The sequence below is a fragment of the Coptis chinensis genome, chromosome 2, assembly GCF_015680905.1.
Source record: "Coptis chinensis isolate HL-2020 chromosome 2, ASM1568090v1, whole genome shotgun sequence".
Classification (NCBI taxonomy): Eukaryota; Viridiplantae; Streptophyta; class Magnoliopsida; order Ranunculales; family Ranunculaceae; genus Coptis; species Coptis chinensis.
This window is the reverse complement of record NC_141457.1, coordinates 50153589-50170574: the sequence shown is the minus strand read 5'-3', so window position 1 is coordinate 50170574 and position 16986 is coordinate 50153589. Positions and strand designations below refer to the sequence as shown.

The 16986-nt window shown below is 37.7% G+C and overlaps 1 protein-coding gene across 3 annotated transcripts; it reads left to right on the top strand.

Moving 5' to 3' along the window:
* Positions 1-8435: 8435 nt before the first annotated feature.
* Positions 8436-12922, top strand: LOC147516406 (Dormancy/auxin associated family protein). Of its 3 annotated transcripts, none has more exons than XM_086589000.1 (3): positions 8436-8821; positions 8905-9063; positions 10302-10819. In XM_086589000.1, exons 1-3 carry the CDS (start codon positions 8707-8709, stop codon positions 10412-10414), a joined length of 387 nt encoding a protein of 128 aa, XP_086445126.1. In that variant the 5' UTR covers positions 8436-8706; the 3' UTR covers positions 10415-10819. The 3 variants fall into 3 exon arrangements, with proteins under 3 accessions (XP_086445126.1, XP_086445128.1, XP_086445127.1); XM_086589002.1 differs by lacking the exon at positions 10302-10819 and adding an exon at positions 12594-12922 and having other exon boundaries at positions 8654-8821; XM_086589001.1 differs by having other exon boundaries at positions 8654-8821; positions 10312-10819.
* Positions 12923-16986: the final 4064 nt, after the last annotated feature.

Sequence of the window (16986 nt, the reverse complement as noted above, 5' to 3'; positions counted from 1 at the left end):
TGCCTCTTTGAAGAGTTGTGGTTTTAAATTTGTTTACAGGCAAGACACTAGGACAGCGCCCATGAATTTTAGCTTTTTAGCAGATATACTAGACCTTGACGCACTACGTATGTGTAAACTGTAAACTATGTTCAAAACATTCCATTAACAGTTTCACACAAAACATTTGGTTCACACAAAGCATATCATAACTGCTTTGAGAGTCACGCTCATGAAGCTAATCAGTTAGAGAGATTTGCATCAGTCTTTGACTACTTTGATGGAGCAGTTAGAAGGATAGAGTGGCTTATTGCAGGACATAGGCTGAAGTTGCATCTCTTAGAGCAAAGGTGGAATCCTTAGAGATATCAGTAGAGAGACAGAGAAGGGATCTTGAAGACTAGATGGGGGATTTTGATACTGCCAAACAAGAGGCATTGGAGAAATCAAGAATGGTTGAATCACTGACTACTAAGCTTGAGATTGTCAAAGTGGAGATGGTGCAAGCTTTGAACAATGAAATACTTGTAGGTTCAAGTGTTCATCAAGCTCCTGAATGAGCTGGAATCATCTAGAAATGAAGAAGAGAAAAGTAAGAAGGCAATGGAGAGTTTCGCGTCAGCTTTACATGAAGTTTCCTCGGAAGCTATAGAAGCTAAGGAAGAACTTAACTTTTGTCCACTCACAACTTGAAAATCACATATTGATGATTAAGAAATATACCCAAATTGGTTTGAAAACCAAGGATGCTTGCAAGAAAATCGAGGTGTTATTCTTCTATTCTTTTTCCCTCTTGCATTAAGCACATAAAAATGGCCCTCCTCTAATGAAAAGATGCATTTGGCCCCACTTTCTATCTGAAATTCTGAATAATTCGAACTCTCGAAGTGGCTGACGAAATTGTTACCACGTGTTCATTGTACAAATGCGCTTTTGCATTAAGTACATCAACCAAAATACTTTAGCCTGAGTACGTTTAAAAATAGCAGGCCCGACCACAGGTCGGGCAACGTGGCTAGTGTTTTATAGAATATCAATAATGACACATGGTCCATCATGAGTCCGGTTTTGTTGTCCCAAATGATAGCTATCCCAACTGTCCAACCAATCAGGTTGAATCATTTTGGACTCCAAAATTAATAAAACTTTTTTGTAATTATGAGAAAGCCCTTCCTCACTCATCCAATCTCCCAAGATTTAAGGGAGCATTTACCAAAATAGACGGTGAAAAGAAGGGAAAATGGAATACATATACTTCACAGTTAGAAAAGCTGCTTCTTCCAAGTTGTTTTGGGTTAACAAAAAACAAAACAGTTAATGGTACCAAAAAAATTTCCAAACCGAAAATGTTATTAAGGTGACCAAGGTGAATTTGATTATCTAAGATTCATATGTATCATACTTTATTCGTAACAGTCACTCAACAGTTTATTCATATGCACACGATGATGTTGTCTAAGTTACTCATCTTATTTATTTTGGTCTTTGAGTAGTTCTTATTAGAGAAACTGATCTTTCATTGTAGCCCTTTTTTTAAATGCAAAGAGAGAATCACATTGAGACATTAAGTTTCCTGTTTGTTTAGAAATAAACAGGGAGTGACTCTCAAAGACAAAATTGCTGAAAAAGTAACTCTCAAGGACACATTTTTTTTTCGTAACTCACAAGGACCAGGTAGATGAAAGGTCAAGTATACCCTTGACGCGAAATAAAAAATGGATCGGGTAGATAAAATGTCAAGTATACCCCTGATGCAAAATAATTAACGGCCTGGCCCAGACGAAATGACCCGGTGTATTTAGTATGAACATTGAATGTTCATAGTCCTTGGGTATGAATATTCAATGTTCATACCCATTTTGGGTATGAACATTGAATATTCATACATGAGCATTCAATGTCCATACGTGAACATTCAATGTTCATAGTCCTTGGGTATGAATATTGATTGGGTATGAACATTCGATGTTCATAGTCCTTTGGGTATGAACATTGAATGTTCATAGTCCTTGGGTATAAACATTGTTTGGGTATGAACATTCGATGTTCATAGTCTTTGGGTATGAACATTCAATGTTCATACATCAATATATTGTATAAGGTACATTCACCTATTTGGATATGAATAATCATTGTTCATACACCAGCAGAAGGTATGAACACTCATTGTTCATAGTAAAATGACAGAAATGGTAAAATCGAAAAATATTTATTTTAAATCCGGGCCATTTGTCTTTGAGGGTTATTTTCACGGAATGGTATAACTGGTATTTAAAAAAAGTAAAAGGGTCGGGCCAACTTATTTTGTCTTTGAGGGTACCTAATTTTGAAATAGTGGGTTCGTGGGTACTTTTTTCCAAAATTTATCAAAAAAATAGTGTCCTCTAAAATTACTTTTTCCCCAAATTGGTTCTCTAGACTATTTTCTTCATAAATAAAAGGCAGGTGAGTGAACTTATCTTGTAGAAGAAGGCCCCAGGAAAAATTGGATTACTTTCCTTTTTCTGTTGATTATCAAATTAATCATGGATCACGGGAGATTTGGGCGGCTCGAAAGAGGTTTTTGTACAATTATACTAAAAGGTAATTACCAAAAGAATCTGAAATACTTCAACCTGATTGGTTGGACAACTGGGATAGCTTTCATTTGGGACAGCAAAACCGGACTCGTCCATCATGTGGGACATTTTGAGGATTTAATAAAATCCAACATGAAGTACAAGCCTTTGGAAAGAGTGAGCTCCTTGGCCCTTGCTTTTCTAAATGGCAAAGACGCTGAGAAAATTTGAGAAATACTAAACTGGAGGGGAGGCAAACTTGGTAGCAGATCAAGTTGCCAATTCAAGGCCATCCTGAATGGCATCCGGAGAGAAGAAGTCCCTGAAATGGCAATGACTCTTGTAATTTTTTTTTTTTGGCTCCTTTTTCAGGTTACATATAATAATCGATCAGTCATACTTTGCAGCACATTCCTTTGTGTGCCTCACACCTGTCACAGTTACTACTAATAAGTCCTTCGTCTTTAAGCTTCCGGCAACTTGAGAAGAGAGCAGTCAACTTGTTGTGACATTGTGACAAGGTTTAATTTTAGGAAGTTGCAAAAGTTATGAGACGGGTGAGATAAGCTCACCAGAAGAGGAATTGTGAGACGACATTCAAAGACACAACTAGAGTAACTTCAGAATTGTTGTTTGTTAACAAACATAAAGACCAAGCAAGTTCAAGGACATCACCAGACGGGACAGAACCTGGTCATCACAATCAATGGATTGTAATTAAATTCTAAATTGGGAACTGAATGAGCTCCAGATGTAGAAAGTTGTATTCTGCTTTATGTGTATAGGGCAGGACCTGCGCCCAGATATAGTGTATATAAAGCACGACCCGCGCTCAGACATTCAGGATGTCTAGTAGATTGAGTGCGACCCGCGCCCCGTGTTTCTCAAGCCACCAAATTTTGTTATTTCCTATTTTGTAAACTCTATATAAACAATTGTAATCTCTTTAGAATTCAATCAAGTAAATAATACACTGAATTGAATTGAATCCTCTGGTTCTACATGGTATCAGAGCCAAACCATTGAAATCCGCTGCATTGAATCCTTGAATCTTACACCCATTATTGAATTCTTGAATCTTAAACCCCTCTCACAAAGTTTTATTTTTTTATTTTCTTCAAAAACCTAAATTGTTTGTTTTTTTCTGCAATGGCTGACTCTGACAACAATTCTTCAAGCATTATTCATCACCACTACACCCCACAAGACAACTCAGTGTTCCCAAAAATGTTCCATTAGATGAGGCCAACTATACCATCTGGGCTTCTCTCATGCGGATGCGGATTGGAGCAAGGGGAAAACTTGGTTATTTGACTGGCGCAAAGGTTGAACCACTTATGAATTCGTCAGAATATGAAGTTTGGGCAACAGATAATGAAAAGGTAAAAAGCTGGCTTATTGATTCTATGGAAATTTCTATTATGAACCGTTATATTCGTCTTCCTACTGCAAAATATATTTGGGAGGCTGTGGAGAAGACCTTCTATGATAACTCTAATGAAACTTGAATTTTTGAATTGAATACGAAGTGTTTTGAAGCAAAGCAGAATGGGAGACTTATTCCTTCTTATTACAATGAATTGGTGGCTATGTTCCAGGAAATTGATCATAGGGTGACCTCTCAGAATAATAGTGTTGAAGCTGTAGTCCATGAAACGTCCACGATGTCTAGAATGCGTGTTCATATGTTTTTACGTGGCCTAGATTAGGAGTATGATCAGGTACGTGGAGAGATCCTTTGGAAAGAACCTAAATTTTCCTTGGAACAAAGCTATGCTTACATTCGTAAGGTACAATCTGAGAAACAGGCTATGGGGCGCTCTGTATCAACTGAATCCTCTGTCTTGGTTGTTCATAGCAAGACAACTCCTCCAGTTTTTTTTGGTCCTTCACGCCATCCTAAAGGTAAATCAAATCCTTGGGCAGATAAAAAATGCGGTGTTTGCGGAGACTTGGGTCATAGCAAGGAGAGATGTTATGAAGTGATTGGTTATCCTGATTGGTGAGACTTCTCAAAGAGGCCACGAAAGAATTTAAGCAAGGCCGCCATTGCTAATGTTGTGAATGGAGAGAATGCTTCGGCTAGTGTCACGCAATCAGGTATGAATGGTAAGGTTATTTCGAATAATACATGGATAATTGATTCAGGTGCATCTGACCATATGACAAATGACCCTAACCTTGTGAAAAGTCTTAGACCTTCACCTCGGACCATTGTTTCTCTATCGATGGTACTCAACTCGGTTAGCGGAGAAGGGTCTATTGAGTTATCTAACACCCTCACTCTTGAATTTGTTTTAGTTGTTCCATCCCTTGCTTATAACCTATTGTCTGTTTGTCAAATTACCCTCGCACTTGCATGTACTGTGACATTCTATCCATCTTTCTGTGCTTTTCAGGACATTCTGACTCGATAGATTCTTGGTTATGGTGTTAGAAAGGGGAAACTGTACTACCTGGACTTGACAGAAACTGGCGAGAAACAAAAGAATTTTCTGAGGCAAGCTAATTAGGTTAATAGGGTCGAGAATGCAAAAGAAGTTGTGTGGTTATGGCATCGTAGGTTAGGTCATCTATCTTTTAGTTATTTGAAGAGGTTGCAACCTCAGTTATTTTCAGTTGTTAGTGAGTCTGAGTTTCATTGTGACATTTGTGAACTGGCCAAGAGCCACCGTATTTCATATTCACCAAGTATTAATAGATGTCCTGTTCCTTTTATAAAAATTCATTCTGATGTTTGGGGTCCTGCCAAAGTTTCTTCATTTTCTGGAGCTAGATATTATGTGACTTTTATTGATGATTGCACACGCATGACGTGGGTGTCGTTACTGAAAAACAAAAGTGATGTATATGGGATGTTTACTTATTTTTACAAAATGGTGGCGATGCAGTATCAACAATCTATCAGGGTCTTTCAGTATGATAATGGTGGAGAATTTGTGAATGGCCTCATGTCTGAATTTTGCAAAAGAATTAGAATTCGTCATCAAACCTCCAATACTGGTACCCCCCAACAAAATGGTTTAGCCGAACAGAAGAACATGCAGTTGTTGGAGGTTGTTTGTGCTTCCTTGTTTGACATGAATGTACCTCGATCCTATTAGGGTGAAGCAGTGAAATCAGCAGCCTATGTTATCAACCCTACTCCCTCACGGGTAATTGAGTTCCAGAATCCTTATCAGAAACTTCATACACTTTTGTCCATCCTATCTATACCTAACTTGGAGCCTCAGGTGTTTGGATGTACAACTTATGTTCATATCCCACAACCAGAACGAAGTAAACTTGATCCTCGTGCGAAGAAGTGTATTTTTGAGGGTTATGCTGAGTTTCAGAAGGGGTGTAAGTGTTATGATCCAATTAATGCCAAGATGTATATATCTCTTGATGTCTCATTCCATGAATCAAACCCGTATAGCGGTGAAGGGAATCCTGATGTCTTTGCAGAATTGGAATACTTGGAGGAACGATTTGAAGTTCCTGAATTAGAAATTGATACTGTAACAGTAGAGACAGAAGCACATCATCCAGATGTATCTGAAACTGTAGTACACGACATTTCCCCTTCTACATCAATAACTAAAAATCTCGATTAGAATGCTCCACCTCAGGTACCTCCTATAACCTTTAATGAGTCTATTCGGGTAGAAAGTCTTGAACCTAGACAATCACAAAAAGCTAGTAAGGGAGTTCCTAAGAAACAATATGAACCATACATCAAAGCCAATGCTAAATACCTTAGAGCTAACTCTATGTCTAACCATAGCTTTTCTGAAACCCATGCACTTGTCATAAATCAATTGTCTACTGCATCTATTCCTAGTAATGTACAGGATGCTTTGAAAGATTCAAAATGGAAAAAAGCAATGAATGAAGAATTGGAAGCCCTTAAAAAGAATGTAACATGGGAGGTAGTTGATATGCCTGTTGGAATGAAGACTGTTGGATGTCGTTGGGTGCAGTGTTTACTGTGAAGCTTAATGCAGATGGAACTATTGATAGATATAAGGCGAGATTGGTTGCCAAGGGATACACACAGCGTTATGGAATTGATTACGAGGAGACTTTCGTACCTATAGCAAAAATCAATACAGTCCAGATTTTAATTTCACTTGCAGCAAATAGAGATTGGCCCTTGCACCAGCTTGATGTGAAGAATGCATTCCTGAATAGGAACTTGGAGGAAGAAGTATACATGGATATGCCTCCAGGTGTGAAGAACCATCCCAAAGATATTGGGAAAGTGTGTAAACTGAAGAAGGCTTTGTATGGCCTGAAACAGTCTCCAAGAGCTTGGTTTGGAAGACTTACACAGTCAATGAAAGTTTTTGGGTACAAACAGAGCAATTCTGACCATACCTTGTTTATCAAACACAATGATGGTAATATCACAACTCTAATTGTGTATGTTGATGATATGATCGTTACATAAGATGATCCGAAGAAAATAAATGAATTGCAAAAGTATTTGTCGAAGGAATTTGAAATGAAGGATCTAAAACAACTGAAGTATTTTCTGGGTATAGAAGTTGCAAGGTCTAAAAAGAGGATTTCACTCTCACAGAGGAAGTATGTCCTTGATTTGCTTGCTAAAATCGGGATGTTGGATTGCACACCGATGGAGACATCTATTGAGATGAATCGCGGACTCGCCATTCATTCTGACCAAGTTCCTACTGATAAAAGCAGGTATCAGCGTCTTGTAGGAAGGTTAGTCTATCTATCTCATACTAGACTTGATATTGCTTATGTTGTGAGTGTGGTTAGTCAATTTATGCATTGTCCTAGTGAAGAACATATGGATGCAGTCTTTTGTATACTGAAGTATTTGAAAAAAAACACCTGGCAAAGGTTTACTATTTGGAAAGTATGATGCATTGGATATTGTTGGATACACAGATGCAGATTGGGCTGGTGATAAAATTGATAGACGGTCTACATCTGGATATTTCACTTTTGTCGGTGGAAATCTTGTCACTTGGCGTAGTAAGAAGCAGAAAGTTATTGGCAGATCGAGTGCAGAAGCTGAATTTCGAGGTATGGCACAGGGAGTATGTGAATTGTTATGGATTCGTACTGTCTTGATGGAATTAGGCTTCGAACTTCAAAAGCCTATGGATTTACATTGTGATAATAAAGTCACCATTCAAATTGCACATAATCTAGTTCAGCATGATAGGACAAAGCAAGTAGAGGTTGATCGTCATTTTATTAAAGAAAATCTTGACAGGAAGGTTATTCGTTTTCCGTTTGTAATCTCTGAGGAGCAATTAGCTGATGTTCTTACTAAAGGTGTATCCCACAAGGTGTTTAACAGCTCAGTTGACAAGTTGGGCATGATTGGCATCTATACACCAACTTGAGAGGGAGTGTAGAAAGTTGTATTATGTTTTCTGTGTATAGGGCGCGACCTGCGTCTAGATAAAGTGTGTATAGAGCGCGACCCGCGCTCAGACATTCGGGATGTCCAGTAGATTGAGTGCGACCCACGCCTTTCTCTAGTCTAAACAGGGAGCGACCTGCGCCCTGTGTTTATCAAGCCACCAAATTTTATTGTTTCATATTTTGTAAACTCTATATAAACAATTGTAATCTCTTTAGAATTCAATCAAGTAAATAATATACTGAATTGAATTGAATCATCTGGTTCTACACCAGATGTCTCTCAATCTGTCATGACAAAATACAGTTTGTCACCGTCCTATATATACGTGATTAACTCAGGCAAGGTAAATCGTGATTAAATCAGGCGAGGCAAATGTTTGGTTTTAAGATATTTACGTGGTACTTAAACAGTTATCCAGTTTGTGAAGGACATTTCTGCAAAATCTATACAAAACAAGGACCCTGAATGACGTACTAAAATGCATAAAACGAACTCATCACTGTCTCCCCCACATACTTGAATCCTAAGATACTGCCACGTACCACTTCTCTTAAACTTCACACCGTCCCCGTCACATCGATCTTATCCCGAATCACAGTATGTATCCCCATCTATAATCGACGTAAATATCTCTAAATCTAAATCGAACGGCTACAATTTCCTCAAATGTCCAAACATGTTCGACTTTTAACGACTTTTGGTTAATAAATATCTCCACTCCCTCCTTTGTGGATTTGTTATAGTTTTTCAGGAAACATAATTATTTGCTAAAAGTAGCTAGACATGAGTTTACTTGACCATCTTTGGGATGACACTGTTGCCGGTCCACAACCGGAACATGGCCTTGGCAAGCTTAGAAAATTCCACACTTTTAGTTCAAGTCAAAATTCCACCAAGGGTAATTTTTTTGTAACATTAAAATGATAACAATGAGATTTTAAAGTTAATATTTGGTTGAATTACGATTGTTTTTATGGTCAGAATTGGAAGTGGGGAATGGAAAGTCATATGGTGATGACTTGAAGGAGGAAGCAATGAAAGTTACTCGAAGGATCATGATAATAAAACCAGCTCAAGGAAATGGATCACCACCTATTTCACCAGCTGGTTCTAGTACTCCTCCGGTATCTCCCTTCTCTGGTAAGCTTTTGTGTAATAATTATCAGATGACGGAAATATCCTAGAGTTCAGTAGTAGTCAGTTAGTTTAATTTAGAAAGATCTGAAAATGAATAGTATGGGTAATTTTGTCTTTTTGTTGTTATTTTATTTGTTAGGATAATATTAGGTGGAAGTGGATATAGTTTGGTATAAGAAAATGACTAAAAGTATTATCTGAGTATAGTACCGGACTTAATTACGCATGGCTGTAACTGAAGTGCGTTGTTCGAATGATGGCTGGTGTTAGATAGTAGTGTAGTACGTGATCTTCAATCTAATTTTTCGGGATTAATAATACCAGATATATAACAAGGTTTGCCATCCAGCGAACACTTCGAAGATCACGCTGTATCTGGTTTTTATGAACAAAAGTTTTAGACTCTAGACTCCCATGAGCTGATGACCACTTAATATCTAGGATTCTTATCGAGTGTTGGGGTGTACATAGATTTATGCTATGTGGAACTATCAGGTGTTTGCTCTATGCCCCAAGGAGCAAATTTTCATGATTTATTGTCCAGTTGATTGGTTGATCCATTTACCATAACATGCAAAAATATATGGCAATTAAAAGTTTTCGCTCTATTTCCTAGTTCGAATGATATTGTTTATTTCATTTCTCGAGCCTCCTCTAAATGCATACTCATAAATTGCAAACTAACTACCATTTAAGTTCACAATTTTGAAGTAATCAGCGTTAAATGGTATCAAGTTTTGAGTCTTTTTGTTGAGAGGGAGTATTGGGGTTTGTTATGCCCACTAAGGTGTGGTTGTGTGTGTCGAATTTAATCGCATTTCGGCTCAGCTAGAGTGGAGGGGAGAACCTTTGCACGCCTCTGTTAACTTTTGGGGAGTCCTTCATTCTTTTTTCCTCCCATTTTAGATGTCTTCCACTGGTTTAAAATCTCGGTGTCCCTCTTCATATGCATCAAAATCTGCCCTCTCAATTTGTACGAGTTTTCAAGTAATATGGGGTGTTTTAGACCAGACTGATATAGTCATATCTCTATAGAAGAACAGCATGACATCTTGTTTAATTATTAGGTCCTTTAGAACACGCCACATCAACGTGAAGTGAACATCTGACGTTACCTCAGGAATGCCAAGATTACCGTGTGTGTCAAAGATTTGATGGATAATTTAGAGTGAATTTGTTTTCTTATGTTGTGTGCGCTAGTTAAAAGTATTTTCATGATGGTAATATTGATATTTGGCTAGGTGGTGGTAGGGGAGAATCAATCAGCCGGTTTAGGAGGCGATCTATGTCGGATGTTTTCGAGAGAAGAGGGAGCGGGGGACCGAGGAGCCCTACTTCTGCTTATGATGTGTGAATTGTGATGCAGTGTCACTTCCACTATTATCAGACGGCTACAATATATGACTCCACCCACCAGCTTTTGGGATGAGGGAAAACTTTGAACTGTAATAATGCATTCTACTGTAGGATATGTGAAATGGAAGACTACTGAGCACTACGTATCGGTAATATGTTTATGTATATATGTGGTGGTGAAGTTGTAAATGGGGGATATTCTGTGTTTGTGTATGGGTGGTTTCGTGTAATTGTAGATTCGTTAATATGGAATGCTTGCGCCGTGAGGTGTTAGTGTAGTGTTGAGAGAGCTAGAAAAGTGGCTCAACACATTCCAATGTGTTTTTCTGGGTATGTTGTATTTTCTTCCAACTTGTATATGGTTACGTTAGACACCTCTATATTTACTCTCAAGTTTTTATTAGTGACTTCATTTGAATGCATGAATCCCTCTCATCTAAGTTGTCCCAATGCGATATTGGGATTTTCATCAAATCCGTGCTGATAGAGTGATAGTAAGTGTTTGCAATCTGTTTTTCTATGTACTTTAATTTTTAATTTTTAATTTTTAATTTTTAATTTTTGGTCAAGTAAGTGGCATGTTTTACCAACTGTGAAAAAAAAGAAGGAAATTACATACAGAGTCCTTTGTGCATAGTGCATTGAGGATTTGAGGAAGATTTAGCTAAATCTAAAATAAGCCTTTCTTGGGGTCCTCAATTTTATACAGTAGTGACGTAGTGTAACCGTGTAGGCCTCAGACACATATCTCGCTCCCATAGAGTTGCAATCTAGCGCCGTGGTTAGCCCCAACGCCTGTAGCAAAATGGACCTTTCTCCAAGTTGAGGTGGTCACACAATCTTCCAGTCTTCGGCTAACGAGGGCTGATTTGCTTCTTTCTCATGATCCAAGGAATCTCGTCCTTCCCATGCCATAACCATGTAGACTAAGCTGTGATAATCTTGGATTGGGTTTAGTCCCACATCGGTTAGGAAGTCGTTTTGGATCCCTGATTATATTAGATCAATTATCAATTACTAATAATGTCGAGACATTTTGAGTTAAAACCCCACACCCATGGTTGTGGTGACTTTAGACCTGGGCATTGTAAGTGGGGATAGTATCGGTATTGTAAGAGTGTGTGTTTGCTTACAACCCATTCCACGCTATGGGCACCCTCGGGGCCAACACTCCACAGAAAGTTTACATGAGATCCAAAACTGACATTATTTTTAACTCTATTCGAACTAAAAGCCTTCTCGAATCTGAGCATGTTTCTTGCCTTCAAAACCACCATAATTGATACAGTAGCTGTGTTATGTTAAGTCCTTGATGGTGGGACTTGCCCTCTCGACTTTGAAATGGTTTCTTGTGCATTCTTGAAGATCCTCTTGTATGAAAATAACCCTGGCAGACAGTTCCACACACTGATGCTTTCCTCGCATTCCCACAACAGATGACTCGGTGAAGCTTCCTCTTTGTTGCATACAGAGCACCAATTAATTCCTTTTTTCTGGACCTCCACATCAACAAGAGCCCTATCGCCAAAGTGCATGTTCCATGTTAGACCAGCTAATTTAGGGTGTTTTGTTTTTGGTTTTTGAAAACCTTTTATTACCACACTCGATCTTGGATGTTTTCTTCGAGCTGCTTCATAAGCTTCAGCTGCAGAGAAATCTCCTTTAGTAATCCAGTTGCACTCCATAAGATCCTCAATGCTGCTGCTGCATGTTGGAAGTTGCACAACACCATTCTGGTCAAGGACATCTTGCATATATGTTTATGTGGTTATGCCTACGTTCTATGCCTTCTAGGCTTCTATTGATCTCAGAGAATTCAGTTTTGGTTTGCAATTTTTCATAATCTCATTGCTGATTTCTAGGCACATTGCTCTAAGTAAAAATAGGTCTTTGTAATCTGATTCTAGTTATACAGGGTGCTCCTTTTACTACATTTGATTATTTAATCTGGTAATATCCTGGCTGAATGTGCTATTGTTCGATTCTTAAATATGTCAAGCTACTCATCGTGTTGTGTTCATGAATTGGGCACTATGGGTGTGGCTGTGGTATTTACTTGTATGAAGTACGTAAAGAGTAATTACATTTTCATTCCTGAGGTGGGGAAAATTTCAGGTTAGTCTCTGATCATATATTGATGCTGCATTTGTTTGATGCATGCATTGTTGGTCTACCAGAGCGGCGGACATGAAACAATGCCAGGCCAGTTAGGAAGAGCGGCGGACTTGAAACAATGCAATGCCAGTTAGGAGGACCGGAGGAGTGCATGGTTTTGTCCCTCCCTTCCCCCTCCCCTCCAAAAAGAAAATCAAATAACAATAAAATATCACCATCTATATCATATTTTGTTTCCAGTCTTATGCGATATGATGTGCTGATTAAATTGAAGACATCTACCACCAAATTCACCTACATTGAATTTGATATACATGTATATGCAGTGTGAATAAGATCTGGGGTGTTATCAATTGAAATCCAAAAACTTTTATCAGTTAACTAAAGACAAGACAGAGATATCAATGTACGTATAAATCGAAGAAGTTGTCATATAAATACTGGCAAGAATTGGCGGAAACAAAAACCGTCAAATTGCATGTTGTTTGGATCGCAATTGGCTTTGCAATACACAATACATGCATACATAAGAACAATATGAGAAGGTTCAAATTGGAGTAGATTTGTTTCATTCATTTTCTTCTTTCTCATTGTCATTGGAGTTGTATTAGCGCACAAGAAGCCTCTTAGGAAACATGAGCCTAGCTTGCAAGCATATTGTGCTCTACTACCACGACATTTTGTTTAATGGAGCTAATGCAACATCTATATCTGTAACAAACACAACTGTCTTGGGGGATAGATTTGATAACATTGTTGTATTTGATGTTCCTATGACCAAAGACTGACACCTTATGTCCCCTCCTGTTGCTAGAGCTCATGGTTTATACGTATATATGATTCGAGGCCTTTGGGAACTACCTTGTTTGTCTACACGTTGGTATTCAACTCAAGTGAGCATAAGGGCACCTTGAACCTTGTGGGATCAAAACTTCATCTTTCAAAATACTAGAGAATATCGTAGGACACTTTTCATGGCTAGAGGAATCTCCCCATTCGAAAATAATGATGTTCAACTACATTTCTCTCCCTCGCATTACGGCAGTAAAAGAGTCTAATATGTGTGGGCAAAACCGGAATTGAGAAAAGAAGGTGGAGTTCTATTAACTTATTACTAGTAAATGGGTGCTAGACAAAATCTCTGCCAAACAATACTGTATACTATCACACTTTCCCTCAAGAATTATCGAAAAATACTAAAAAACGGGGGAGGAAGATTGCTAGTAATTCTATGATTTTGGCTGAAATTAACTAATTGATTTTTCCTTTGATGTAATGACAATTTATAATTAAACTAGAAGGAACTTCAAAGAAAACATAAATACATGTGTATTGTGATAATGACATTTAGAATTAACTAGTTTTTGAACTCGTTCAACCAACGGGGATCATTTTCATGAACTATTATGTGTCAAAAAGTTTTAATTATAGAATATTGTAGTGTTTCAAATTTTGATGTCAACACTAGCTAATACTACAATATAGTATTAATAAAAGAAAAAAATAACTTAACAAACATAATTAATTTGATTTATGACAAAAAATTATAGAAAAACAGAGAGTGGTTGAGTATAGTAAATTATTATGAAAATTATTAGTAACTGTGTAGAGCTATATATGAGATATGGATATTATATTGCCTTTCAAATTTTTTTTGATGTGGACGGTTCTTTGTCTTCTCCAGTTCGTTTGTGTAACTGTTATCCACATGTTCTACTTTATCATATAATTTCTCCATTTGTGAAACATAAATAGTGTTTTACAAGGCCAAATTAAATTCTCATTGTTATACCAGGGAATACTTAGCATGAGTTTGGTTTTTAAGTCTAACGAATGGTGGGTTGTTTGACTTATTAGGATTAACAACTATCTTAACTTTGATGTATAAACTTCCACTTATTAGGACTTTTGATACATCAGTACATTTAAATAGTAGGTTAAAATGTTAAATAAGTGGGTTGGCGTAAATTTATTGCTTTGAAAATAAGACATATTGTAAACACTTGTCTATGAGCTTCCAAATGGGCTATGTTATTTTGGTTTGGTCTTTGGTTATTTTCAATTTTGTTTTTTCGGTTTATTTCGTTTATTTTATTTGTCATTGGAAGACGATGTGAACTGAGATTTAATTGTTTAAACACAAAAAAAGAGGAATTTATGGTGTTTGAAGTTTGTTTCGGTGAAAGTGTAGAAGTTCTTCCGTCATCATTCCTTACACCTCCAGCCACAAACCCATTTCCCCTAAACTCATAGTCCTCGCTCTCTGCTCTCTTGGTTTCACATTCATTGTGGTCTTACTTATCTACTACCGTAGACGCCATGGATGGATAAGTTTTTTTAGTCAAATATTGGTTTAGTCCAATTGCTTAAGATACTTAAGAGACAAAATGGGCTGAGTTATACATGTGCATGTGTTGGGGACTTGGGTGTCACTACTAAAAAAAGGGCTTTTTATGACGATTATTTTTTTTCTACCTTGACGGCTTTCGTATAAGCCGTCATTATTTCTATCTCACCATTACTTTTATGACGCTTGATGTCAAATGTTGACGGTTATAGGCTAGCAGTCATAAATATCATTGACGATTTTTATCAATGTGTCAAGTTTGTGACTAGCAGTTGTATACTTACTGTTCACTTTATGACGCTTGATGTTAATGTTGACTGTTATAGGCTAGCCATCATAAATATCTATGCCATTTTTTTACCAATGTATCAAGTTTGGTGTCAAATTTATGTGTTCTTTCTCACAAACGTTAAGTCAAAAATTGTTTAACTTTTTCCTTCTAGCAAAACCGGTGTTTAATTAATTGTCACTACTAAAAAACCATCAGCTAATATAGTTCTATATTTTTTTATGAGAGTAAGAAAGGCATCAAGGATTAATTTGACGAGTCTAGCACAAGCGATAACTCCCATAGTTCCAAACCGGGTCAATACAATTTGTCGGTTAACATTTTATTCAATGACCCTTAAAAAATTAGTGTTTCTATTTTGGACTCGAGATCTCTACAATTGGGTACAAAGATCATCTCTATAACTGTGTTATCTCACCGTTGATCCGAATCCGAGATATGTGTGTTTGCCTCGATACCTGTGTGTGTGCTCTGAGATGTGTGTGTGCGCGCCGAGATACGAGATGTGTGTGTGGTACAGAGATCAATCTTTGTACCTAGTTATAGAGGAATCAGACTCTTCTATTTTATAGTCAAGGGTCAAGAGTGGTCAAGGCGACATACGGGTATGTTTGGTGTGTTTAATCGAATTGAAACGTTAAACATACCTAGCTGAAGAAAACCATTGGTTTAATCGGTAAAAAACCAAACCAAACAAAAAATAGAGAAAGCCTTAATCCGTCGTCTTCTTCTTGAAAACCTTTGATTAGTTCTCTTCCTATCTTCTTCCCAAATCTCGATCTTTGTACTCTTCAGTGGATTAGATCTCACCACACTAAGGAACCGAATCAAAATGGATCAAAGCCCTTTCTTCTCGAGCTCTTTCTTCTCGAAATCGAGTGGGCAGCAACGAGTGGTCTCAGTTTAAAATGGGATTGCATATGTTTATGCGGATTGAACGAAACATTAGTTTTACATTTTAAGATTAGGATTTGAATTTCATAGATTCTTGTCTTAGATACTAGAGTTCTGTATGACATAATCTTGCAGTCCTCTTCTTCTATTTTCTTATTATTGCAGCAATGTGTAGAAAACCATTCATTATTGTTACTTTGAATGGTTCAGCCTGTGGTCCTGATCACTTGTCATTTTGTTCCTTCTCATCTCTTTTCTTTCTCAGGTTGGTGGTCCTTGTGCTTACTATTGTGCACATGGCTCTATTGTATGGTTTGTTTGTCCCTGATTGGGAATACTAACTTTCAAGTGAAGCCCTGCTATTTTGGTTTCGAAGGTGCAAACCACGATGGATGTTGGCCGAAATGTTCTCGTTCGAATGAGCCAAGGACAAGGTTAGATGCAGGGAACTTGGGGACCATGGGGGTTGGTGCAGGTTATTGCATCGCTGCTGCAGTTGCATCACCCGACGCCTTGTTGTTCTTTGTTGAAGGAGATTCGGATTTGGATTTAAGCCCATGGAAGTCGAGACATTAGTACGATATCGGTTATGCGTGGCGTGATTGTTTTAACAATGGTGGTGTGTATGGAGGTGACCGGAGGAACCACGAAGAAATTATTGGGCCTTACAAAGATGATCCCCGCCTCTACTTCTTTTGTACACAGTGCAACATATCATCTTGTAATGGAAGCTTTTGGAGGCAAAGGTTATCTTGTTGGAACTCCGTAAGAGCTCAAGTCTGCACTTGTAGAATCATTTTCTGCGACGGAAACCACCGTAATAAATGTCACCATTGATCCTTATCTTTGGTGCGAGAAAGTGGGAGAATGCAACACAAGAACCGAGACAATATTTCGATCTTTGATAGGAGGTGGAATCGAACAT